The sequence below is a fragment of the Triturus cristatus genome, chromosome 2_1 (genome assembly GCF_964204655.1).
Source record: "Triturus cristatus chromosome 2_1, aTriCri1.1, whole genome shotgun sequence".
In the NCBI taxonomy this organism is placed as follows: domain Eukaryota; kingdom Metazoa; phylum Chordata; class Amphibia; order Caudata; family Salamandridae; genus Triturus; species Triturus cristatus.
In genome coordinates, this window is record NC_140581.1 from 120,624,104 (window position 1) to 120,652,054 (window position 27,951).

General features: G+C 49.1%; 1 protein-coding gene across 4 annotated transcripts in view; it reads left to right on the plus strand.

Moving 5' to 3' along the window:
- Window positions 1-27,951, plus strand: part of LOC146863860 (uncharacterized) — a 661,357-nt gene that overhangs the window by 173,549 nt on the left and 459,857 nt on the right. For all 4 annotated transcript variants that reach the window (XR_014969566.1, XM_085628573.1, XM_085628574.1 and 1 more), the window contains one exon: window positions 14,455-14,597. Coding sequence is in view for 3 of the 4 variants with exons in the window: in XM_085628573.1 (XP_085484699.1) it covers window positions 14,455-14,597 (143 nt within the window). In the remaining variant the exon portion in view is untranslated. The remainder of the gene's footprint in view (window positions 1-14,454; window positions 14,598-27,951) is intronic.

A 27,951-nucleotide genomic window follows, 5' to 3' on the forward strand; every position in this document is an offset into this window, starting at 1 on the left:
GCTACCTGGTTTGCCTATTACACCTTGTTCTCGTCCCATCTGACCATGGGCCCCTCTATCATGGTTCTCCTAGTAATGGTCCTATTGGGCCTGGTATTAATCTTTCCTCTGGCACTGATCCATCTAGTTCCTGTATTTCAGGTCACCCTGGTACATATAATTCTTGTCATCCTGGTTTAGGAACCTTCTTAGAGTACACTCCTGGACTTTCTGATCCTGGTCCCACTGAGCCTAGACTTCCCCGTCATTTATAACCTGATATAGGGTCTTGCTAGCCCTGGTGCTTTCTGGCTGTTGTCATCCTGCTCCTTTTAATTATGGCACCTTGATCCTCCTTACTCTGATGTCCATGGTCTTGGCCCTCCTGTCTCTGGTCCTTTTTTTTGGTCTCCTGGTACTTGTCCTCGTTGGTCTTCTATGTGGGTCTGCTATGCCTAGACTTGGTTGTCCTCGTCCCTCTAGTCCTCTCTGGTGCACACAGGCCCTGATATCTCTCCTTGTTGTTATGGTGCATGGCCTGCTACCTCTGGTCCTTCTGTTTCTTCTGGCCCTTGTCCACTGGGTCTGGAGCCCTCTGTTCCACATCCTCCTGCCCCCTTGTCCTGGTCCCCCTACTGCTGTTTTTCATTGTCCTGCTCCTCATAGTCTATTTGTTTCTGGTACCCTTTGGCATTGGTAACCCTGGTCCTCGCAGATAAGGTCTCCCTGGGCTTGGTCCTCCTGTCTCTGGTCATCCTTGCCCTCCAAGTGGTCCACCTCTTGACCCTTATTCTCCTACTTTTCATCCTCCTCCTCCTACTGCTTCCTTCCCCAGCCCCCCTCCACAATGACTTCAGTCAGGTACAGTCTCCCAAGCTGTCACACAGATTGTATATTTTTGGGCTTCCAGATTTCTTTTACTGAGACAGCACTGTCAGGTACAGAAATGATGGCTCAGTAGAGATCTGAGCATGGCCACTTAAACCACTGCTTCAAATGTTAAAAATCAAAACTACCATTCCCAAGATGCATTGTGCAGGTGACTTAAATGTCAGTGTCGCTGAAGGGGCCACTCATGGGTCATGACATGGAACCAATAAGTATCAATGCCCTAAACCTACTCTGATCGGTGAATAGTATAAATAAATGTGTGTTTACTCCAGTATTGGAGATTTTATAGATTTACATGCCTGAATCATTCCCCGTCGTCGAGACGGGAGTCTCCGGTACATAAAAAAGCATTGCTTAGTAGTATAACAACTGAAAACAGGCCTAGGCCCATTTTCCTTTGCAACCCATAACCTTCGTTATGTAAAAAAGGACTAAACTTGTCTCTGACCCAATCAGAACCTCTCACCCTCTAGAACCCTCCTAAGAGAACCTTCTGCCCCTCAGATTTTCTACCGCACGTTGTGCTAGGGAGTCTCCTTTGAGCTCTGCTCAAATTCTACACTTTGGTTCTAGATTGAAAAGTTTATTCAACTGAGTTTTCATCATCAACTTCTGGAGAATGGCTGACAAGGAGAAGAAGGGTTTATTTAGAGCCTGCGCCACCTGTTCAAAGAAAAGGTTATATACAGACGACCCTCATAAAGATTGCATATACTGCCTTTACCCACACCATCAGGCAAAGGAATGTAAGGTATGTCGTACCTTTTCTAATAAAACACTGAAGGATCGTGAATTAATTTGGCTCCAAAAACTTAAGACCAGAAAGGACGTTGTGTCTAGTGACAGTGATGAAGCATCAACAACTTCAAGGAGATCTCAAAAAAGGGGTAGATCTCCTCAGGCTCATACCTCAGGGGAAAGACCTGAGAAGGCTCTTAAAAAGATCACGACTGGGTCTTCAGAGCGCAGTCCCTCAAAATCTCCTCAAAGTATAGAAAAGGAGAGCAAGGGTCCTGCTTCAGGGGTAAAACATTCTAAGAAGACGAGTTCAGAGCCTTCAAAATCACCCCTTAAAATTAAACATTGTCTTAAAAAGACAGCCTCTACATCTCCTGAAGAAAAATTAGGAAAATCTAAGTCGTCGACGGGATCGTCGACGAAGAAAGTAGCGAAAAGTGAGGTAAAGATCACTATTAAACCGATACCTTCGTCGACGATGGCGTAGTCGACGGCAGTGTCGACGACGAGAGCGTCGACGACAGCGACATCGACGACGACTACGACTATGTCGTCGACGGGATCGTCGACGACAGTGACAACAGGATCGACGACGACAACAACAGCGACAGTAACGGCAGCGTCGACGGCAGCATCGGCGACGACGGTTTCGTCGGCGATTTCGACGGCAATCTCGTCGACGGGCTCGTCGACGATAGAAAAATCCCCAGAAAAACAGGATTTTACCAGGAAGAGGAGGATTACCCCAGATATTACATCTCCAAGCAAGGTAACACCTCTGGTTCCATCCCACCTGTTAGAGGAAGAAGACTCGCAGGAGGAGGATAATGATGGTCCTTTGGCTACGCCAGTAGCCCCTCACAATTACATGTTAAATGTCAGGAAGATGACTGGGAAGATGATTATGGGGGATTTCAAGACCGTCCCCAGCAACACTATCACGAAGAAATGGTGAGCGTTCCATCTTCACTACTGACGGATTTGCAGTTTATGTTGGATGACTATAAAAGGAGGCATCCTTTACCTCATTCTTCCCAAAGGATACCAGTGACTACATCACACTCTGTTCCATGTACGCCTGTGCGAAGGCAAGAGGTACCTCAGTCCTTGCCTATATCACCATTACGACAACCGGCTCCAGAGACCTCTGACGATGAGGAACAGGAAGAGGGGGAGATAACGGACCCTAGTAAAGAATGGGATGATTATCTCATTCCGTTCCCTTCATCTCCTTCACCGAGGCCTGTTGAGTCTCCTCCGGAGGACATCGGGGGGTTCCATAATCTTATGGAGAGGGCTGCACAGAGATTTGCGCTCAACATGTAATCGGACAAAACAGAGTGCTTCTTGTATGATTTCAAGGAGCCGTTTCGCTAGACAATTTCGATCTCTCCCGATTGTTAGTCATTTATGGGAAGAAGGTCTCAAGGTCATGGAGACACCGGCAACGGTTACTCCAGTACTCGCCAGACTGGACAAGAAATATAAAGCGCCCTCGGATGCTCCAGCTTGTCTACTAGGCCACCCCAAGCCGGACTCAGTTATAACCCAGGCAGCTCAGCAAAAATCGAGGAATCCGTCAGCTCCAATCTCAACACCTCCCGACAGAGAGGGTAGGCGTCTGGACAATGCAGGGAAGAGGTTTTCGTCCATGTCTGCCCTTCTAGTTAAGGCGACGAATCCCCTGGCCATCCTGGGCCGGTATGATAGGCAAATGTGGTGCGACCTATCGCCTTACATAGACAGCATTCCTGAGGCTGACAGACAGGAAGCCAGAAAAATCCTCCAAGAAGGTGAAAGGACTTCGGCTGAAGTCATAGATTGCGCAATGGACATTGTGACCAGGGCCTTCAGATCTTTGGGGGGAGCGGCTGTTTTACCCGACAAGGATGGCTAAGAGCAACAGCTTTTAGGCCCGAAGTCCAGAATAAGATCTTGGACATTCCCTTCAATGGAGAAGATTTGTTCGGGAAACATATTGACGAGGCCTTGCAGAGTATCAAAAAAGATACAGAAACAGCTAAATCACTGGGAACATTGCAGTATAGGAAAGTTCCTTTTCGAGGCTCAAGAGGTAGGTGCCAATCCTCCTATAGAGGGGGTTACCAACAAGGCCGGTATAATTCTTACTCCACCTCATCTCAGCCATACCGTCAACAGTATTCGCAACGACAAACAGGAGGTTACATGAAATCTACTTCTAGAGGTCGAGGAGGTCGTCAGGGGAAAGACAACACCCGACGACAATGACAACTTTCTGACTCTGGCTACACCTATTCCTCTTATGTCACATGTTCCCCTGGGTGGAAGAATTTCTTATCATCTTCGAGATTGGCAGCAGATAACTACGGACCAATGGGTCCTCAACATAATACAATTCGGACATACTCTAGAGCTTCTGCAAACCCCCACCAAGAGGTCAAATATTTGCATCAGACGCGTTGAGAAATTCGGACAATGCTCCGAAAGGGAGCAATAGAACCGGTACCGAATTCCCAGAGAGGAAGGGGATTTTATTCCCGTTTTTTCCTAGTCAAGAATAACGTTCTCCAATGGCGCCCTATTTTGGACCTCAGTGTGAGAAGTTGGCCTGATATGTAGTGCTCACTATTCTAGTGATCACTGTGTACCATTCCAAACGACCCTTATTGATGATTGGTTGTAAGTCAACCTTATAGACCAGCTATCCTAGTAGCGTGGACAAGAGCAGTCTTCAGGCTAAACTCTAGAGGGCGTGTTAAGCCAGCTGTTTACCATCACATATACCCCTTGAACGCCAAGTGAAAGGACACCACACAAGTTGTTATGAAAATAAAGGATATTTATTTATAATAAGACTACCCTGGCTCTTTATGAGTCAGGGAGCTAAGCACAATACAAAACTGTTAGGAGAATACTTCTAGTCGCACAATTTACACAAATGCCCGAAGGGCATAAAACCATTTACACTGCAAGTGGAATGGGAGAGGTTAAAGAGTCTAAAGTTACTGATTCCGGAGGAATCCGATCAGTTGGACTAAACGGGAAAGGAGCTGGACACTTGTAGAGTGAACCTACGATGGAGCACCGAGATGCTCGAGTTACCTAGCCAGAGGCTGCGGCTGCGTGGGGTTCAGCAAGATGTCGGGAGTCCTTGTTGTAGTCTCGGGAGCCTGAAAGAAGAAGTTGCTGGCAGGCGACCAGTGTCGATGTTCAGCGAGATCCAAGCCTGGATCGGTGATGAAGGAAACCTGAAAGCAGAGGGGACTCAGTTCTCAACCGCTAGCCAGCGATCGGGGGGGGTACCAGGAAGGTACCGGCTGAAGTCACCTCGACCAGGTGAGTGGATGACGTCGGACTCGGCTGTTCCTCGGACCAGGAGGCGCGGCGGCGACCAGGATGGAGGGCGAGCTGTCCCACGAAGGTGTCTGCTGTCGATGAGGCTGGGCCCAGGAATGGGGCAGCGGATCTTGGCAGTGGCAAGCCCACGCGGTGGAGTCAAGATGGCGTCTGGAGTGGACCAGGAGGGTCCGAGGTACTCCTCTGTTGAAGGGGAGCAAGAGCCAGTCTGGAGCAACCAGACCAGTGATGAAAACTGTCGTGGTGCGTCGTGAAGAGGGCCACAAGCCGGTCGGCGAGTGGTCGGACAACGCGGTGAGCAGCAAGGAGCAGAAGGGCCCCCCACGTAGATCTCGTGGATGCTGGGGAGGCAGACTTCGGTGCTGGAGCCGCTCAGGGTTAGGGCTTCTCAAACCCTAGGTGCACTCACTCGAGGGTCCCTCGGTGGGCGCGCTAGATAAGCGTCGTGCAGGTTCTGAAGATGGCCGGTCCCGCAGGTCTCGTCACACCTACGAATCTCAGCTGGGCTGACGATGTAGGTAGAGGTCAGAGATGGCAGGGAACCCGGGTCTCGTCGAGCTGGGCAGTCTTGTTCCGTAGGAGAGACGTACAGCAAACCGCAAGCGCTTAGGTGGTGCCTGCTGGTGCAGGGTGGCTACTCCTTAGCCACAAGGGAGAGTCTTCAGAAAAAGTCAAGAGTTCCTTTCGTGGAAAGTAGTTCAAGATTCAGAATTATCCAATTTGGGAAGGGGACCTGCACCCACCTTTATTCTAGGAAAAGGGGCTGGCCCGTGACTAGGTCCTACCTATGGGTGGGGCCAGGAGGGGGGTGGTTACACCCCTATCCTTTGTCTGGCTTCGCCCCAGCTCAGGGGCTGGTGTGCCCCCGAAACTGGTTTGAGCCGGGCTATGCACAGTGCGCACCGGGGTGCCACTTGCAATCACCTTCCTTTCAGCCCTGCCTACCTGGGATACACAAACCCTGTCTGGGATGGTGCTAACACCGCCCTCGACAGGAAACCCTTTGTCCAAGCTCCCCTCGCTGGAAGGTCTCCCAGCAGCAGGAGGTCAGACTTGTGTCTGGTGGCAGCATCCATTTTGTGATGCTGAGGCTTGAGTCAACTTTAACCGGGGTTCAAGGTTACTTCCATGTCGTGTCCCTCTAAAAGGGTGGAATGCTAACCCCGTCGCCAGAATTGGCGAGGGGTTCGTATTCCAATTCGTATGACACCTTACTCGACATGTGTGGGTGATGCGATGCCAAAGTTAGCAAATAACCACGAGGATTATAATGCATTTTAAGGTAGTTGGCCCGCGTCACCATGGAACGGCTATTAGGACTTGGTTCCGCAAGCCGTCGACGGGCTCAGCTCGCGCCAGAGCACCATCCCACATGATTCCCCGCACTCTGCCTTCAGGATTGATAAGGCCTGCCATAGGAGTGACTGATAGGAATCCATGTGTCCATTTTAGGGTTAGGTATAGGAATACTACACCTACAGCAACGGGTGATTACACCACCTTGCCCCAGCTGTCGTGCAGCCAGTTGTGTCAGATTTGGGTGGCCATCCAGGGGTGGCATAATACATGCTGCAGCCCCTGGTAGGCCCTGGGTACACCGATGCCCTGGATACCTGTGGTATGCTGATACAGGGACTGATAAGGCGGCCCAGTTCCAATTGGTGGATGCACCTAATGTACATGTGTGTTAATTTCGAGAGAGAACAGCTAGGCTGTGGGTCTGATTGGCAGGCCCACAGCCGGGGAAAGTCGTAAACCAATGAAGCAAAAGCAAAAAATCTGGGTGATCATAGGATTGCAGACCCTACTCTCCTACACTCAGATCCCTAAATACTCAAGGGCCAATCCTTCAGAATGATTTCCCTCCAAGATATTCTGCTGCTATTAAACCCAGGAGATCATATGACCAAATTGGACTTACGGGATGTGTACTTTCATATCCCAATCTATCCTTCCCACAGGCAGTACCTTCGTTTCATGGTGGCCGGAGAACCCTACCAATTCAGGGTACTACCTTTTGGCCTGAAATCAGCCCCGAGAATTTTTACGAAATGCCTGACTCCAGTGGCAGCGGTTCTAAGGAAGCAGAAACACCAAGTATTTCCTTACCTCGATGACTGGTTAGTCAAAGCACCATCGGCAGCGTCGGCCCGGTCGTCAACAAGGGCTTGCATGGAACTGTTTGCCAGGTTGGGTCTGACTTTAAACGAAGAGAAGTCAGCTCTTCAGCTGACAAGAAATATCACCTTCTTGGGAGCAATTCTAGATACAGAGGTAAACAAAGCGTTCCCCTCCAAGAAAAGACAGCTGGAAATAATATCTCTATCCCAGGCTTTTATAAAAAGAAAGTCTCTTTCAGTACGCAAGTACAAATCATTGCTGGGAACGATGTCATCTTGCATTCCCCTCGTACCTTTCTGCAGGCTAAGGGTGCGTCCGTTGCAAGAGCAGCTAGATCTTCAATGGCATCAAGCGAAAGGATCCTTCGACGATATACTCAGGGTAACGGCAATCATGATCCACGCGGCAACATGGTGGACCCGAAAACTGAACATCTCACAGGGCCTTTCTTTCCTGACTCAACGAGCCCCATTAGTGGTTACGACAGATGCGTCCTTGGAAGGCTGGGGAGCGTTCCTTCAGGACCTACAAGTCAGCGGTCGCTGGAAATTGAACAAACAGCAATTGCATATCAACCTCTTGGAGCTCAGAGCCATTCGCTTAGCATTGTTGGCGTTCCTACCAAGGATTCAAGGTGGAGCCGTGTTAATAAGAACAGACAACACAACAGCAATGCACTATTTGAACAAACAGGGAGGAACAAGATCACTCTCCCTGTCTCGAGAAGCCCAGTTGATATGGGAATGGGCTCTACTACACAAAATATCCATTACAGCGGAACATCTTCCAGGGGATCAGAATACCAAGGCGGATACTCTCAGCAGGCTCAAATCTGTCTGCCACGAATGGGAGATCGACCAAGGGAGTTTAAACAACATCTTCCAAAAATGGGGAAGACCGACAGTAGACCTCTTCGCGACAAGGGAGAACAAAAAATGCCAGTTCTTCGCAAGCTGGCTTCCCCAACGGGGATCTTGGGGGAATGCGTTTTTGATGGCATGATCAGGCATCTTTGCCTACGCCTTTCCTCCAATTCCCCTCCTGCCGCGGGTTCTTATGAAAATCAAAAAAGAACCATGCAGGATAATCCTGATAGCTCCATGGTGGTCCAGGCAGCATTGGTTCGCGGAGCTTCTACTACTGTCGGAGGAACGCCCGATTTGCTTCCAGCCGATACCGTCACTCCTGATGATGTACCAGGGGGAAGTACTTCATCCGGATCCGAAATTACTGCACTTAGCAGCCTGGCTCCTGAATACTGCGAATTTCAACATCTGAACATCCCAACGGAGTGCAGGGACATTCTATCTAGAGCCAGGGCGGATAGTACAAACAAAACATACCGGATGAAGTGGAAGAGATTCTGTTTATGGTGCAAAAGATCTAACATTCATCCTCTGCACTCGGCAGCTCACGAGATTATTCCATACATCTTGTTTTTAGCAAAGTCCGGTTTGGCTCATGCATCGATAAAGGTACACCTAGCCGCAATATCACGCTACAGAAGGACTGCCTCTGGTCCATCTTTGTGGTCCGCTAGAGTCATCAAACAATTCATGAGGGGATTGTTCCGGGTTTTCCCTCCAATAAAACCTCCACCACCTCTCTGGCAATTGAACATTGTTCTTTCCCAGTTAATGAAACAGCCCTTCGAGCCAATACACAGAGCAGATCTGAAATTCCTGTCGTGGAAAGTTGCGCTTCTCATTGCACTCACTTCAGCCAGGAGAGTGGGGGAAATTCAGGCTCTCACGGTCCAGGAGCCTTTCTTACAATTCAAAGAGGACAGAATGATACTCGGGACTAATCCAAAATTCATTCCAAAGGTACCAATTGATTTTCATTTAAATGAGCCACTCATTCTCAAACTATTTTTTCATCAACCAACAACAGCGGCGGAAAGGGCTCTCCACTTGCTGGATGTCCAACGCTGTCTAAAGTTCTATTTGCAAAAAACTAAGCCTTTCCGCAAGTCTTCACAACTTTTTGTTGCCTTCTGCGCACCCAGGAAGGGTTTCCCTTTGTCAAAAAGGGGAATTGCCAGATGGATTTCCAGTGCGATAGAATATTGTCATCAGGCAGCTGGGCCACCTCTGAATGCACGAGTCTGTGCCCATTCGACAAGAGCAGTGTCCACCTCTACTGCTTTATTTGCGGGTGTGCCGAGCCAGGATATCTGCAGGGTGGCGACCTGGACGAGTACGCACACCTTCAGCAGGCATTACTGCTTGGATGCAGCCACAGGAAGAGATGTGGCAGTGGGAGAAGCGGTGTTGAGGAACCTTATACAGTAACGGTGAGCCTTCTTTACCATCCCTCCTTCCTTTTTTAATTACATTTGCACATTTTATTGTTGTTTATTGTATTTGATGCAATTTTGCAAAGTATTTTTGATATGTGTGTTTTGGTTTAGAAATACCGTTTTTATCACACTATATATATATGTTTCATTGTTTCAGGATCTGAGTAACAAAAAATGTGCATTTATCTACTGCTCGCTATTCTGATTCAGGCATGTGAATCTATGAAAGCTCCAATACTAGAGTAAGAAAACAAGTTACTTACCTGTAACTGTAGTTCTCCAGTATTGGAGCTTTCATAGATTCACATGCAACCCACCCACCTCCCCTGAGAGGCTCACCTCGGATTTAGCACGCAGAGCGTTATGGCACAAGTGCACGAAAATCTGAGGGGCAGAAGGTTCTCTCAGGAGGGTTCTAGAGGGTGAGAGATTCTGATTGGTTCAGAGACCTTTAGTCCTTTTTTACATAACAAAGGTTATGGGTTGCAAAGGAAAATGGGCCTAGGCCTTTTTTCAGTTTGTTATACTACTAAGCAATTCTTTTTTATGTACCGGAGACTCCCGTCTCGACGACGGGGAATGATTCAGGCATGTGAATCTATGAAAGCTCCAATACTGGAGAACTACAGTTACAGGTAAGTAACTTGTTTTCTTATTCATAGGTAACAGATGAACTCTTCCTGTGAATTACACAGATGCATTATTTAACTGTCTACTGCTTTCACTTTACGATTCCAAAGAGGCCCCATTACTCTGTCTCACTCAAGTTACCTCGTGCAAGTGCTTCAAAGCACTGTGCCCCTCAACACCAATTACCTACTGCATGTGTCCCTCCCTCTGGGTCCTTGATACCACCTATCTGTCTGCATTCCCTGTTTGCTGCAGCTAGTTGACTGCTTTGTGTTGTCAGATTCGAAATACTAAGCAAGCACTATCCCCCTTAAACAGATGACTGAAGCTAGCACACAGCCTACTGAAAGAAGCCCAAAAAGAACCCAGCCCTCAAAAGTCATCAAAAAGAGCATCATGAACATAAAAAAACCCAATGTTTTCTCATGAGTGAATAAAACATTTATGTGACATGCTTTAAAACCATACTCTACAGCATAAGTGCCAACCCTCCCGATTCCTACCAAAAAACTACCGATGGGCTTCTGGCCACATAGATTGGTCTTGTGTGACTCGGAGTATGCACTGCCAGTAACCTGATCCCGCAGGTCAGTGCAGACCATGTTTGTCACACTCTCTCTCTGCCTGCTATAGCGCATTATCCGTGCTCCTGATAGGTAAGAAACAAAAATCTTTTTGTTTTTCTACTAAGCAACCATTCAGCAGCACACTTGCAAGTCCCATACATGTCAATAGACCCAATTAAGGCCTCGCCCTCATTAGAAGTGAATGGGCAAAATACATTCTTCCCATCATTGTTTTAAAATCTCCCGCTTTCCTCTTCTAAAATGTTGGCATGGATGCTATAGTATTCTTTGATGGCAGCCAAATGACTGAAGCAGACAGTATCAGTGTGTCATATCCTGAAGCTTCTGTTTGATTTCTACATTTTATTTGAATAGTAAAATAACCAATATTTGTATTCCAAGTTGATTTTGGGTTTTCTTCATCTGTTAACAGCTTAGCTTCATTAATTAATGCACTTACCTTTTTTTTTACATATCACTGCACATTTGTATATGCACCTACTTTCAAAAGCTTCAAACATGTATCCCCATTACAAGATAGCCACCACTCTTCCATTACCTGGAGTCTCTTTTTCCTTTATGGCTGGATAAATAAAGATCTCCTCTGCATTATTTATCCGGCACTAGTCAAATTGTACATCATCTCTACTATTTAATCTAAGGCTGGCTAAACAGCAGAGATTATGTACTGATTTGTCGGCTGCTGGGTAAATAGCAGAGATTTTGTACAATTTCGCTGACTGCTTGGTAAATACTAAATAGACACTTCCATTATAAATACTGCTATTGCTGTATTGCCTATCCCTGTGCATAACAAGGAAAGGTTTTATTAAGCTAGCCTAAAGGTTATATTTCAGAATATTGTTATCCAAAACATCCTCTGACATAAAGCCTACATATCATCTACAAAAACATAGTTCTAGTGGGTGGAGAGGTCCTATTATTACCTCCAATGGGGCAATATTTTTGTAAACTATATTTAAGAAACATTTTTTATGTTAGGAGATATTTAGGCAATGATATTCTGTCACCATACCAGCCTGCTTGAATCATAAGGCATGGCTCCGAAGTCCACATCTCCAAAGTTACATGCTCTTAATTGTTTAATTTATTTGACAACTGGTTTTATTAACACATGTTGTAACACAAACATACATATTGAGCATAGAACATGACACCATCCCATACTAACAGGAGTCCTCTCACTAAACAGGGTTAGGCAGGGCTAGGGAGCACCATCTAGATACACTCTAGGACCAGGGGAAAGGGAACCACCACCTTGGCCACTGGGCCAGTCCCACCTGGTTAGTTATTTTGTCTTGTCGCAAAGATGAGTGTAAACCATCAATTCCAATGCCATAGTAGGTACTCCTCCGGCTGCACACCTTGTCAAATTTTAAAGGACACCCTTAGTCTGTGTACACCAGCTTTTCTGCCCCCATGCATACAGTCATATCAACAACTCATTGGGCCTTGGTAGGCATAGTGAGTGTACTCCAAACCTGGGCTATGTCCATCTTACCACTCTCTAGGACCAATGAGCAAAACACAAGCTTCCAACAGGGCAGATCAATGTCCCCAAGGACTCCCAAGAGAACAAACTCGGGATGGCACGAGATGTTATCCTCTACTACGTCCCCCAGTTCACTCAGTACACTCTCCCAGTAAATCTGAATCTCTGGACGCTCTCACAGCGTGTATAAGGACCTGTTAGCGTCACGAGATCTCAAGCAATCAGTCATAGGGATTTTCCCTATCTTGTGGAGTCTGTCCCTGCCAAACAATCTTGTTCCGTTGGATTAGATGGAAGCAGGCTCTGACAGCAACTTCACAAGGGCATGTCCACATCTTCTATGTTACCCACAATGTGCCCCCATTGCTGCCTGAGACCCCCAAGACCAATGAGAATGTTGTTAATAATTACTTTATATATTGTGGAGACCGCCCTTCCCTGCGGGCCTCCCAATAGGTTGCGCTCAAAAGGTGATGAATCAGGCAGGTCAGGCCAGTCAATAGCTTTGTCATGTTGAATTTGTCTAAGCTGGGTGTATTGATAGAGTTGCGGTATGTGAAGGCCTGTATTTCTCTTGCAATCGTACAAAAGATTTGATAATCCTGTCTTCCAGAATACCCCCAAGGCAGGAAATGCCAATAAGATCCCAGCTGGTGAAGACTTGCAGTCTGTTGAGCTCCTTTAACACATTTCCCTACCATAGAGTGTACCCTTTGTGACTTTACCTCTCCATCCCACGTGGGTTCTGCTCTGTCCAAGGTAATGAGAACCACCCGCGAAGGGGCCAATAGGCCAGATTGGCCTTCCCATCATGGACATAGTGTACCCAAGTGTGCTCGACCATGGAGCACCTATTCAGATGGCCCGCCATGGCATATGCCTAGTCATTATTCTCCTGGATTTGAGAGGCCCAATAGTACGCCCTGCACACCGATTGGTAGAGGGTACCCAGAGATATTAGTGGGGCCACTACATGACAGAGGAGGCAGTAGGCCTATTTGTCAAGTCAGGTGAAGAAGGATTCCGGGACCAGGAATGGAGTATTCGTACAGGAAGTAGTATTGGGAGGATGATCATCTTGAGTATGGTTGCTCTGCCAAGGAGTGTCAATGGGAGCATCCACCATCCAGCCATGTCACTCTGTAGGGTCACCAGCTGGGATGCTCTGGGTCCAGCTTGACATCGGGTATTTAAAACCGTCCATTGCAGCCTTAATGGAGGTGTGGATGTTCATCCCCTTGTCCCACTTGCCAGTCTTGAAGTTAATTGTTTAATTTGCACCTATTCAAATGGCTAATTCCTGCTCATTGTCTAACACAAAGCAATGGATGTCTCCTTTGTCCTACAGTGCACTGAGGTTCCATTGGTACATTGGAATATCTTGAAGGGAGCTCTGTTGAATCATCAATACTTCTCCTTCAACCTGCCTCCTGGATATGGGAATAGATTGAAGTGTGGTTGTGGGCATGTAGAATAAATGCCGAGTCTGTAATATGAAATTAAACACATCAATAGGCAGCTAGTAATATGCTGCAAAATATGTTATAAGCAGTGCAATGTACATTACATTTAAACGCGGTTGTAGTTTAGAATGTGTGGTATCATTCACAGAAATTCCTTGTTCTAGGTAATAAATCTTAGCCATGAAAAATATAAACATATAATCTCAAGGAAATATAGCGCAAAAGAACTTGTTGATTATATCAACGGAAGTTATACATCTGGCCCGTGACCTGCCTTTCACACTGCCTGCTGGCTCTGGCAGGCCACATTGTGACATTATTACTCAGCTGTAATAAGTTCTTATAGTAAATTAGTGATGTCATTTTCAGATAACAGTTGTCTAGTGGTTTTACAACTAGACAGTTATAAATACATTGGAGACTGGCATTCATACATATATTCCAGGCGTTTATCCATTATGGAAGGCCTTGTGTCTGGCTTTAGGTTCTGTTTATTATAATCATCCTGTTACCCCTAGAAGAGACATCAAGGAGGGATTCTTAATGTGTAAAACATTAAGATGAAAGATACAGTTTTAAATTCAGGTGAATGGGCAGCAAAGGTTACATAGATACTAACCATGGTTTAACATTACAAATATATATTTAAGTTGTTTAACCAGATGAACAATACTCCCATTGGGAATGAGAATTACTCCCAACATCCAAAAGTCAGAAGTAAAAAAAAAAAAAAAACAACAATTCAAAACTGTACTTGCAGCCCTGTTGACATGCCAAGTAGCTTGTAATGGGAAGCCTTTCACGGACCTGTATGTAGGTGCCATGCTGTTCCCATTTCTTACAATATTAAGATGTTTTGTTATATCCTTCATGATTGAGCTTTTCTAACCTACTCATCATCTTACTTTTCAGAAATCACCAAAGTCGACAACACGAAGACACCTCTGCCAAAAGAACCAAACTTGTGGTTAGGCCCCAAGTTACCTGACTGGAAGGTCGCGACGCCAGACGACCCCTGCTGTAGGGGCCGGTGGCCTGACCAAAGGCCACCACAGGTAAAACGTTTCCCGTTATGCAAATCTTTTATGTATCTGACAGATAATGGCTAAAACTTTGGATGAGTGCATTAGGAAGATATTGGCTTGTAGTTATGAACCAGTTCCCAGTTAATCACTCCTATGATGTCATAACAATGATAAATCACATTTAACACCCCTAGCCACCAGTAAAATGGTTCTGTAGTAGGGGATCTCTGTGTATAGTCATAATCTATGAATAGTCCCGCCCATGTGCGGGGACCCCGGAGCAATCAAAATATCTCTTAAGCCGTCCTGCATTTGCAAACCTGCAAAGACACTTAAGAGACAGACAACAATAATACAGCCTGATAACAACACGGCTGCACTGGCCAGCACTTCCTCTGAAGTGAACACAAAAGCCAAAATAAAGTTTAAATGTCATTTTTATTCACATCTGACATGTTCCTTTATTGTATCACACTCCCTTCACCAAAATCCCTTTAAACAATAGAGAGGAAGGGGTGGACAGACAAGCCCTATAGGCTGTCATTATGTGTCTGCTAAAGGGATACCGTGCCTTTAAGAAACTCTCCAGAGACCCCCGGTATCCCAGGATGCACAGCCCAAGCAAGTTACTTTCAGTTCTTTTTTCCGGCTCCTGCTTGCAGGACCCTGGAGCTTGAGCTCTACCCTTTTGGGTGGATAGTTGGATAAAATTTGATATTTTTGGATAAATACTTTACTCACTCGACGTCTAGTGCCTTCCTCTACTGCATCCTGCAATTTGGGGCAGTTTGGCCATTTTTAACATGGCTTTATTTGATAAGTGCCCTGAATGTGGGAGGAAGAAGGCCAAGACGGACCCACATGATGTCTGCATCCTCTGCTTGTCATCCTCACATGTCCCTGCTGCGTGTGCCATCTGCAAGACCTTCTCCAGGAGGACCCTGAGGGACAGGGAGAAGATTCGCCTCCAGGGACAAGAGGAGCGGAGGACAGGTGGGACTTCGGGGCACGGAGGATCTCCCCCCCCCTTCCTCTGCCCATGCTTCAGCCACTGGAGGGACCTCCGGGCAGAAAAAGGGGCAGAAACGGCGCCTACCGGCTGGTAGGTCGCGTTCGACGTCGAAGGCGACGACGTCGACGGTGAGGGATAAAGCTACGGTATGTTCGCCGTCGATCCAGGGCTCTGGATCTCGGCATTCTCGGCGTTCGACGTCGAGAGAAGGGCCGGCGGGACCCGGGACCGGGTCGCCGTCGAAGATTCCGCAGTCGACGTTGACACACCATCGACGTCGTACCGAGCCCCCTGGCCAGCCATCGACTCTTGGCTCGACGCTGACGACATCGACGCGAGACATAGGCGACTGCCGTCGAGGCGCAGTTCGCCGTCGAGGGACAGCTCGCCTTCGAGGCACAGATCGCCGTCGAGGCACAGATCGCCGTCGAGGCACAGATCGCCGTCGAGGCACAGATCGCCGTCGAGGCGAAGGAGATCGCCGTCGAGGCGAAGGAGATCGACGTCGAGGCGAAGGCGAAGACGGTCGACGTCATGGAGACACCGGTCGACGTCGAGAGGCCGTTCGTCGAGGGGGGGACGGCGATCGGCGAAGAGACACCGCACGAGGTCGACGTTCAGTTTGACGTCGAGGACAACTGGTAACACGTCTTCGGTGATCACGATCTCCAGTCGTGGATCTAGGAGAAGACGGCGCTCCCCCTCGTGGGTTTCGACACGGGACAGGCCCGCCAAGAGGAGGAGGGTGGACGAGAGTCCGGACAGTGCTGGCCCGGGTTCTCCTGCACGGAGTGATGGAGCTCCGCAGCCTCTCTCTCAGCCGCTGCCTCAGCGTCCTCCTACACCACCACCGCCGCCCCCTCCACCGCCTCCTCCTCCTCCTCCTCCTCCTCCTCCGCCGCCTCCTCCTCCTCCTCCTCCTAAGAGACCTACGCCGCCGATGCCGCAGCTCCCGCCGTCTCCTCGGCGGCCGGCGACTCCTAAGGCTCCACGAAGACCGAGGTCTTGCTCTCGACGGAGGTCACGGAGTAGGCGCAGATCGTCCACTCGCACCAGACACGGACGGCGGAGATATAGATCTCGTTCCAGAGGCACGAGAACGGACTCTTCTGGCACTGGACGTTTCTCTCCCTCGCTGTCGGAGACACCGCCTACCCGAATCTCGCCGGTGGATGATGTTGCCACGTTCCAGGAGGTGTTAATGAGAGGGGCAGCGAAATTGGGGATCTCGGTAGCAGTCCCGGTTCCCACTACCTCGGTGATCTTTGAGACATTGCACAAGGCTCATCTGTCACGCCCCCTCCTTCCTTTGGTCCCGGGGTTGGAGGAGCCAGCCATGGAGGTCTTCTTGACGCCAGCCGTGGTGAAGTCGGCTCCCTCAAGGCTGCAGAAAAAGTATAGGGCCCCTGATTCTGACCCGGCGTTCCTCAGGGTGGACCCTCCCCCGGACTCTGTCATTGTGGTTGCGGCTCGTAAACAGCACTCCACGACGCCCTCTTCCACGGCTCCTCCGGATAAGGAGAGTCGCAAGATGGACTCTTTGGGGAGGAGAGTGTGCTCCACGTCGGCCACCACGATGAAGGCTGCTAGCGCCTCTGCTCTGTTGGGTCGATATGACCGGTCACTCTGGGACTCCTTGCAACAGTTTGCTGCCTCCCTGCCTAGGGATAAAAGGGAGGACTTCCAGGAGGTTCTGAACGAGGGCATGATGGTCTCCAACCAGATCATCAGTGCGGCGGGGGATGTGTCGTTGCTGGCAGCCCATGGGTACTGTCACGGGGTACACATGAGGAGGCATTCCTGGCTGAGGCTCACCTCTCTGAAGCCTGAGGCGCAGCAGAAGATTGCCAATTTGCCTTTCTCCGGCACGACGCTGTTCGGGTCTCATGCGGATGACGAGATGGCCCGCATGAAGGCCGAAGCGGAAACCCTGAAAGCCGTGGGGTTGGAAAGACCCAAGGAGCAGAAGAGGTCGTTCCGCTCCTATGGCAGGCGCTATTCGAAACGAGGTCAAGGGCGTCAGTCTGGTCACCAACAACAGCACCAGCAACAGCAACAACAGTTCCCCAGGCAGTCCTTTCAAAAGCGCCAGAGCGGCAGAGGACAGCATCAATCCTCGTCGGGGAACAAAGGCCCGGCCGGGTCGAAGCCCTGAAGGATCACTTCCCCCTCATCCGTTACCCGCTCCGGTGGGGGGAAGTATTCAACACTACCTGGCAGAGTGGAGGACAATAACTCAGGACAAGTGGGTGCTGAATATTGTTTGCAATGGATACAGTCTTTGTTTCACCAGCCCGCCTCCACAGATTCCACCAGTGCGCTCTCCCTTCATGGTACGGGAGCTCCAGGGGGAGGCGGACGTCCTGTTAAGGAAGAAGGCGATAGAAGCTGTTCCTTTGAGGCAAAGAGGAACAGGCCTTTACTCCCGGTTCTTTCTCGTCAGAAAAAAGGACAAAAACGAGTTCAGGCCTATTCTAGATCTGCGTCAAGCAAACAAGTGGATCCGCAGAGAAAAGTTCCGTATGTTGTCCCTGCATCAGATTTACCCTCAGTTGCATCGAGGAGATTGGCTGTGCGCCATAGATCTGCAGGACGCTCACTTTCATGTGCCGATCGCACCAAAGCATCGCAAGTTCCTGAGGTTTCTGGTAGGCAAAAACCATTACCAGTATACAGTACTCCCGTTTGGTCTGAAGTCTGCCCCACGGACGTTCTCCAAGTGCATGGCAGTGGTGGCAGCACACTTGCGGAAGACCAAAGTGTTTGTGTATCCATACCTGGACGATTGGCTGATCAAAGCTTCCACGTACCAGGAAGCCCAGTGTCACTTCAACAGGACGGCTGCCTTGCTGCATCGTCTGGGGCTCCACATCAACATGTCAAAGTCAGTGCCGGTTCCTGTGCAGTGTCTCCAGTACTTGGGGGCCTCAGTCAATACCTTGGACGCAAGCGTGTGTCCTTCGGAGGAGAGACGCTTATCGATCCGTGGGAAGGCCCTGCACCTCCTCTTAGCCCACTCTCCTACAGTGAGGACGGTGTCTTCCTTACTGGGGTCGATGGCTTCCTGCATCTTTCTCACCCCCAATGCACGTCTGCATATGAGGCCTCTGCAGGAATGTCTGGAGGATCAATGGGACCAGAGGCGGGGGCGTTGGGAGGACGAGATTCATCTGTCCCAACACGCTCTCCAATCTCTGACATGGTGGTGCTCCTCAGAGAATGTTTGCAAGGGGACTCCTTTCCACAAGGATATTCCGGTCCAGACCATAGTGACCGATGCGTCTCTCCAGGGCTGGGGAGCGCATTCGGGCCCTCTTCAGATTCAGGGGATATGGTCGCAGACGGAGATGACTTACCACATCAACTTTTTGGAACTCAGAGCAGTACACTTGGCCCTGAAGGCGTTCCATCCCTCCTTCACGACGAACTCCCTGCTAGTTCAGACGGACAATACTACTACCATGTATTACCTCAACAAGCAGGGGGGCTCCCATTCACGCACGCTGTCTCGGGAGGCACAGACGATCTGGAATTGGCTGGTGGCCAGGAACCTCACGATCACGGCAACCCATCTGCCGGGAGTGCAGAATGCCCAAGCCGATGCGCTCAGCAGGCTCGTTCAAGAAAATCACGAGTGGGTGCTAAACGACGACGTGCTAAGAGACGTCTTCGCAGAGTGGGGCACTCCGGACATCGATTTGTTCGCTACGGCAGAAAACAGCAAATGCCGCGACTTCGCGTCCAGGTACTACCAACCAGGGACACTGGGGAATGCCCTATGGATCAGCTGGTCCAACAGCTTTCTCTACGCCTTTCCGCCCATTCCCCTGATTCCGGCGGTGCTGATCAAGCTGTCACAATCCAGAGCCAGAATGATCCTGATTGCTCCGGAGTGGCCGAGGCAATGGTGGTTCACCGTGTAGGAGAGTAGGGTCTGCTTTCTATGTCCACCCCCACTTTTTGCTTTTGCTTTACTGGTTTACGACTTAGATGTGGCTGTGGGCCTGCTAATCAGACCCACAGCCCTGCTGTTCTCTCTCTAAATTACTACTATGTACTTTAGGTGCATAACCCATTTGGATAGGATCACCTTATTGGCCCCTGTACAGTGTACCCTAGGTACCCAGGGCATAGGTGTACCCTAGGCCTACCAGGGGCTGCAGCATGTATTGTGCCACCCCTGGCCTGGCCTTCCATTTTGACACAACTGGCTGATCACTCAGCTGGGGCAAGGTCGTGTAATCACCCCTTGCTTAGGTGTAGTATTCCTATACCTAACTTACATATAGACACATGTGTACCTATCAGTCACTCCTATGGCAGGCCTTGACAATCCTGGAGGCAGAGTGCTTGGTAACATGTGAGATGGTGCTCTAGCATGAGCTGAGCCTGTCTGCAGCTTTCGGAACCATGTCCTTATAGCTGTTCTATGATATAGCCTACCATATACTCTTAAAGTACCTTATAATCTTAGACGGTTATGGTGACTATGGTTTGGCTTTATCAAAACATGTCGTGTAAGGTGTCTAACACTCGGGAATAATACCCCCATGCCATTTCTGGACATGAGAATATTATTCCCCCCTTCTAGAGGGAAAGACATGTTAAAATCATACTTCAACTGTTAGCCTCTGACCAAAGCCTCAGCATCACAAAATGGATGCTGCTGCCACGACACAAGTCTGACCTCCTGCAGCTGGGAGTGATCCCAGCCAGGGAGGCCTGGACAATAGGTTTCCTGCTTGGGGAGGTGCTAGCACCTCCCCAGACAGCCTTTAGTGTATTGGGGCAGGGTGGGCTGAAAGGAATGAGACATGCCTGGGGCACACAAGGTGTTCCTTGCATAGTCCAGTTCAAACCGGCGCTGGGGCACTCCAGCCCCAGCTCTGGCGCGAAACTGGACAAAGGGAAGTGGGTGTAACCACCCCCTCCCAGGTCCCACCCATAAGGCGTGACCTAGCAGGTATCCCAGCCCCCCAGATTAGTATAAGAGTGGGAGTTGGGCCTCAAGACTTTAGATTATCCTGAACCTGCAAAACTGAACAGAAACTCTGGACCTTCGACATTCGACGAAAGAAGAAGACTGAAGAATCTCCCTTGTAGCCAAGGAGTGGCTACCCTGTGCAAACAGGCACCATCAAGAGACTACCCTTTGCTTTGTGAAACGTTCGACGAGGAACCGACTGCAGAGCCCGCCCAGAGCCTTGATTTCCAGACTTCTCCGACCCTCATCCACATCTGCAGCAGAGCTGAGATCCGTGGAGGCGACGAGCGACGTGGGACCGGCTACCTGAGAAAAGTGGCTAGTAACTTACAGCGCAGCTTCTGAGGTACCCTCGAAGTTGTGCACCGGGGATTGAGAAGCCCCAACCCCAAGCACCATCTGCACCGAAGACCAGCCCCCCACACTCCACGAGTCCTGCGTGGGGCCCTTCAGCATTTTCCTGCTTGCCGCGTCTGTCCGGTTGCTTGCCCGCTGGCTAGTGGCCTTTGTGACGACGCTCCCTGCAATCTTCTGCGCTGGTTTGGCTCCTCCAGACTGGCTCCCGCTTCTCTGCAAAGAAGAAGCACCCCAGACCTTCCTGGTCTGCACCAGAAGCAAGTCCCTTGTTCTTCGTGGGTTCCGCTTGCCAAGGCTTGGTGAGTCCTAGTCCAACTTCGACGCCGCCGACAGCAAGAGCCTTCGTGGGACAGCTCGCCTCCTGGTCCTGGTCGTCCTCGACGCTTCCTGGTCCTCCTGGCTGCAGCGACAAGCTTCACCTTCACCTGCAACTCTTCACGACATCGCCTGGTTCCTTCCTGGTTCCACGTGGTCACTGGCTAGTGACCTTGACTCTGTCCCTTCTGCTTGCAGGTTTCTTCTCTTCTTGATCCCAGCCTTGGGATCCACCGGACACTCTTCACTGACTGCCTGTCAGCATCTTTCTTCAGGCATCCATAGGAGTCGACGACGAAAACGACGCATCTTCACCCCTATGCACCCGCAGCCTGTGGGCTAGGTAACTTGGGTACTCCGGTGCTCATCAGGATAGTGACTATCCTAGTGTCTAGTTTTCAAGTCTCAACTTCCTAGCTACTCCGGAAGTGTCCTAAATCTATCTATTTCTAAACTGTAACACTGCTATTGACTTTTACGCATTACGCGTGAGTGTTTCCACTCTGCATACGAATCCCGTGGGCCTCCCACTTCCTAACTAACGCTAGTGTAGTGTAGCCCCAGCGATTCCCTAGGCCTAGGCCTATTCTATTTCCGTGACAGTGGTTCTTATACCACTTCTTTAGTATATGGTTTGCGTGGCCCCTAGGGCCTAACTGTATTACTTACCTGTGTGACTTACTGTATGCATTAATAAGACTGTGTTGTACTTACCTCTAAACTCATAAAGAGTGCTGAGGGTTTGCTTAGAATAAATACACTTTATTTTATATATATATCTGTTGTGGTGTCCTTTCATTTGGTATTCAAGGGATTATATATGGTATCACAGCTGGCTTCACATGCCATTCAGAGTTTAGCCTAAGACTGCTCTTGTCCATGCTACCACTAGGATAGCTGGTCTATAAGGTTGACTTTACAACCAATCACCATAAGGGTATTTGGACTGATATAAGGTGTACACTATAACTAGTGACATCATACATCAGGCCAACTTCTCACATTGGTGAGCAGCGGTTGGGATCTGAGCTTGCTGTTGTAATACCATTGTAATCTTGAGATACTAAATTGAAAGATCACACAGATATTGTCTAGGCACATATAACATAGATTATTATACTTAAGTCCTACTGGACTTTGTAGTTGTAGGTTGAAGGGAATAACACACCCTGACTACAACTACTAGAAAGGTTTAGTAGATACAACTAGTGTAGGTAGGTGCACACACCACACCCTCACTAGATCATGCCTCTGGGAGGAGATCAAGTAGATGCTCTCTCAGGAGGGGCAGGTCTGCAGAAGACCCCCTCTAGGTATGATACCTTAACATTCCAGGAGATGAGACAATTGTGTACCTCCAGAGGAATAAAACAGGGTGCAAACCCTACCCTCCTTCAGTTAAGACAACTCCTAGAGGAGTATGATGCTCAGAGGGCATCACAGGAAGGTGCCCTAGGCACAGAGGAGGGTCTACCCACCACAGAGGAGTCAGATGGGGCTTCAGATGGGGAGGTAGACAGCCAGAGCCAAGTAAGGAGACTTAGCCAGGCTAACTTAAGTTTACATGGGAGTTTGCATGGGGTCCCCCCATACAGACCCACAAGTAGACATTCACAGAGAAACAGGAAGGACAGATCCCCTTCAGGGGAATCCATCCACTCCCATGTCTCTAACATCTCTAATGCTTCCTCTCACAGGGGAATGACTTCACCTGAGAGAAAGGAGCATGCAGCCAGAATGAGGAAGGCTAATCTGAGGATTCAGAGGGAAGAACTTGCCCTTGCCAAAGAGAAGCTTGCTCTGGCTAGAGAACAAAAGTTAAGTGGGTTAGAACCCACTGGTGGCAGCAACATTCCTAGAGATAGAGACAGGCACTATGATAATAGAAACCTGAGCAAGATTGTCCCTCCCTACAAGTGTGGGGATGACATCCACAAATGGATAACTGCTTTGGAGAGAGCTTGCAAAGTACAGCAGGTACCCCAAAGTCAGTGGGCAGCTATCTTGTGGCTCTCCTTCTCTGAGAAAGGAAGAGACAAGCTCCTCACAGTTAGTGATGAGGATGCAGATAATTACACTGTCCTGAAGAGTGCTCTGATTGATGGGTTTGGCCTAACCACTGAACAATACAGGTTGTTGTTCAGGGATACCCAGAAGACACAGACTCAGGACTGGACTGACTTTGTAGATTGTGCCACTAAGGCTCTGGAAGGCTGGCTATTGGGAAGTAAGGTTAAGGACTATACAGGATTGTATAATTTGATCATGAGAGAACAAATACTTAACAACTGTCAAAACCAGCTATTGCATCAACACCTGATTGATTCTGATCTGACTTCTCCCCAAGAATTGGGAAAGAAGGCAGATAGATGGGTCAGGACTAGAGTTAAGCAGAAAAACCAGAACCAGGGCGGTGATCAGAAAAAGGCAGACCAGAAGGGTAATGATCAGAAACAAAAAGACCAGAAGTCTTCACCAGGCCCCCAAAAGGCTCAGGGGGAGGGTGGTTCCAAAAAGGATAAGAAGAAAGAAGGCCAAAAGAAACCATGGTGCAACTATTGTAAGTCTACCTCACATTGGTTTAGTGAGTGCACCAAAAAGGATAAGCCCCCAACCACCATTGCCCCTAAGGCAACTGTACCCCCTAGTTCAGCTGTAAGTGGTGGTTCCCAGCAAAAGGGTGTAGTAGGGTTAACCCTGGGAACTGAGGAGGATTCTGGCCTAGTCAGAGTACCTACTCAGGCTGTCCTGATCTGTGATGGGGACTTAGCTTTGTCCTCTACTGTAGGCCCCAGTAACCTGGGCAAGTACAGACAGACACCTTTTATCAACCAAAGAATGGCTCAGGCCTACAGGGACACTGGGGCTAGTGTCACAATGGTGACACCTGCTTTTGTGGACCCTGGACAGATCATACTAGGTGAGAATTACCTAGTGACCAACGCTAGCAATGCCACTACCTCCCATAGTGTGGCTATTGTTAACTTCTCCTGGGGAGGGGTAACTGGCCTCAAGAAAGTTGTTGTTAGTTCAGACCTTCCTGTAGAGTGTTTACTGGGCAATGATCTTGAAACTTCAGTTTGGTCTGAAGTGGAGTATAGGACCCATGCAGAAATGCTGGGGATAGATGCACATGTCCTTGCTGTGACCAGGTCACAGGCCAAAAAGTGCAACACTGAACAAGTGCTGGATCCTGAAACTATGGACCAGTCACAATCCAAGAGAAAGAGCAGTAGGGTTAAGGCTGTGCCTTCCCCCCTGCCTCAGGTGGTGGATCAGTCCTCCCAGGAGGATGATTCTGAGAGCCCTGAAGGAACTGTCCTAGAAGAACTTGAACCTGATCAGGTTGAGTTTCTTGGGACAGGGGGACCTTCAAGGGCAGATCTGAGGCAGGCTCAATTAGACTGCCCCTCTCTTGAACCCCTCAGACAGCTGGCTGCTGCTGAGGCTGCAGGGAATGCTCAAGGTACCCATAGAGTGTATTGGGATGAAGGGCTACTGTACTCAGAGGCTAGAGACCCCAAGCCTGGTGCATCCAGGAGGTTGGTCATACCACTGAAGTTCAGAGGCTTCCTTCTAACCTTGGCCCATGATATTCCCCTTGCAGGACATTTAGGCCAGAACAAGACTTGGGACAGGCTTGTCCCTCACTTTCACTGGCCCCATATGTCAGAAGATACTAAGGAGTTTTGTCGCTCCTGTGTCACCTGCCAAGCCAGTGGCAAATCAGGTGGCACCACAAAGGCCCCCCTCATACCACTACCTGTGGTGGGGGTCCCCTTTGAAAGAGTGGGCATAGATATTGTAGGACCAATGGACCCACAAACAGCATCTGGGCACAGATTCATACTGGTGATAGTGGACCATGCCACCAGGTACCCAGAAGCAATTCCCCTGAGGACCACAACAGCTCCTGTTGTGGCAAGGGCCCTGCTTGGAGTATTCTCCAGAGTGGGCTTTCCAAAGGAGGTCATTTCTGACAGAGGTGCCAACTTTATGTCAGGATACTTGACTGCAATGTGGAAGGAGTGTGGTGTTAACTATAAGTTCACCACACCCTATCACCCACAGTGCAATGGGCTTGTTGAGAGATTCAACAAGACCCTAAAGGGAATGATAAAAGGATTACCAGACAAGCTTAGGCGAAGATGGGACATCCTTTTACCCTGCCTTCTGTTTGCTTACAGAGAGGTCCCACAAAAGGGGGTTGGCTACAGCCCTTTTGAGCTTTTGTTTGGGCATCCTGTAAGAGGACCCCTGTGTTTGGTGAAGGAAGGATGGGAGAGACCTCTCAGACAACCCAAACTAGACATAGTGGATTATGTACTTGGTCTCCGCTCCAGGATGGCAGAGTATATGAAGAAGGCTTCTAAAAACCTTGAGGCAAGCCAAGAACTCCAAAAAGCTTGGCATGACCAAAAGGCTGTACTGACTGTTTACCAGCCAGGGCAGAAAGTGTGGGTGTTGGAGCCAGTGGCCCCAGCAGCACTCCAAGACAAACGGTCTGGACCCCACACTATTGTTGAGAAAAAGGGAGAAGTCACCTACTTGGTGGACCTTGGGACTCCCAGAAGCCCCCACAGGGTGCTTCATGTCAACAGATTGAAGGCATATGTTGACAGGGCAGACATGGGGCTACTCATGGCTACAGATGAGGGGCAGGAGGAAGAGAGTGACCCTCTCCCAGACCTGTTGACTCAGAACCCTGATGATGGCTCAGTTGATGGTGTGGTCTTTTCTGACAGCCTCACTGTCCATCAGCAACAGGACTGCAGACAAGTTCTGCAGGCCTACAGACATATGTTCTCTCTGACCCCAAGTCAGACAAACTGGTGCACCCATGAGGTGGACACTGGTGACAGTCTGCCTGTGAAGAGTAAAATCTACAGGCAACCTGACCATGTCAGGGACTGCATAAAAGTTGAGGTACAAAAGATGTTGGAGCTGGGAGTCATTGAACCTTCAGAGAGCCCTTGGGCTAGTCCTGTAGTCCTTGTGCCAAAACCTCACACCCAAGATGGTAAGAGAGAGATGAGGTTTTGCGTGGATTACAGAGGTCTCAATGCTGTCACTAGGACAGATGCCCACCCAATACCTAGGGCAGATGAGCTCATTGACAGACTGGCAGCTGCTAAGTTTTTGAGCACATTTGACCTAACAGCAGGCTACTGGCAAATCAGACTAGCTGAGAGTGCAAAGGCCAAAACTGCTTTCTCGACCCCAGGAGGACATTATCAATTTGTGGTAATGCCCTTTGGTTTGAAGAATGCACCTGCCACTTTCCAAAGGCTGGTGAATCAAGTCCTTACTGGGTTGGATGATTATTGTGCAGCTTATCTTGATGATATTGCTGTCTTTAGCTCCACCTGGGAGGATCACCTGGTCCACCTGAGGAATGTTTTAGAGGCCCTGCAAAAGGCAGGCCTCACTATCAAGGCCACTAAGTGCCAGATAGGGCAGAGCAAGGTTGTATACCTGGGCCACCTAGTCGGTGGGGGTCAGGTTCAACCACTGGAGAGCAAGATCCAGACCATAAAGGACTGGGCTCCTCCAACTACCCAGACTCAGGTCAGAGCTTTCTTGGGCCTGACTGGGTACTACAGAAAGTTTGTTAAGAACTATGGGTCCATAGTGACACCACTTAATGACTTGACCTCCAAGAAGATGCCAAAGAAAGTTCAGTGGACAGCAAGCTGTCAAAAAGCATTTGATGACCTGAAGCAGGCCATGTGCAGTGCACCTATTCTGAAAAGTCCAGACTACTCCAAAGAGTTCATTGTCCAGACAGATGCTTCTGAGTTAGGTGTGGGAGCTGTTCTTTCACAACTGAATGTAGATGGTCAAGACCAGCCCATTGCTTTTATAAGTAGAAGGCTGACCCCTAGAGAGAAACGTTGGTCAGCTATTGAGAGGGAGGCCTTTGCTGTGGTTTGGGCCCTGAAGAAGCTGAGGCCATACTTGTTTGGCACTCACTTCAAGATTCAGACAGACCATAAGCCCCTCTTGTGGCTAAATCAGATGAAGGGTGAAAATCCCAAACTTCTTAGGTGGTCCATTTCCCTACAGGGGATGGACTTCACAGTGGAACATAGACCTGGGACTGACCATGCCAATGCAGATGGACTCTCCAGATATTTCCACTTAGAACATGAAGACTCAACTGGTCAAGGTTAGTTAAATGTCCCTAAGTTTGGGGGGGGTTGTGTAGGAGAGTAGGGTCTGCTTTCTATGTTCACCCCCACTTTTTGCTTTTGCTTTACTGGTTTACGACTTAGATGTGGCTGTGGGCCTGCTAATCAGACCCACAGCCCTGCTGTTCTCTCTCTAAATTACTACTATGTACTTTAGGTGCATAACCCATTTGGATAGGATCACCTTATTGGCCCCTGTACAGTGTACCCTAGGTACCCAGGGCATAGGTGTACCCTAGGCCTACCAGGGGCTGCAGCATGTATTGTGCCACCCCTGGCCTGGCCTTCCATTTTGACACAACTGGCTGATCACTCAGCTGGGGCAAGGTCGTGTAATCACCCCTTGCTTAGGTGTAGTATTCCTATACCTAACTTACATATAGACACATGTGTACCTATCAGTCACTCCTATGGCAGGCCTTGACAATCCTGGAGGCAGAGTGCTTGGTAACATGTGAGATGGTGCTCTAGCATGAGCTGAGCCTGTCTGCAGCTTTCGGAACCATGTCCTTATAGCTGTTCTAT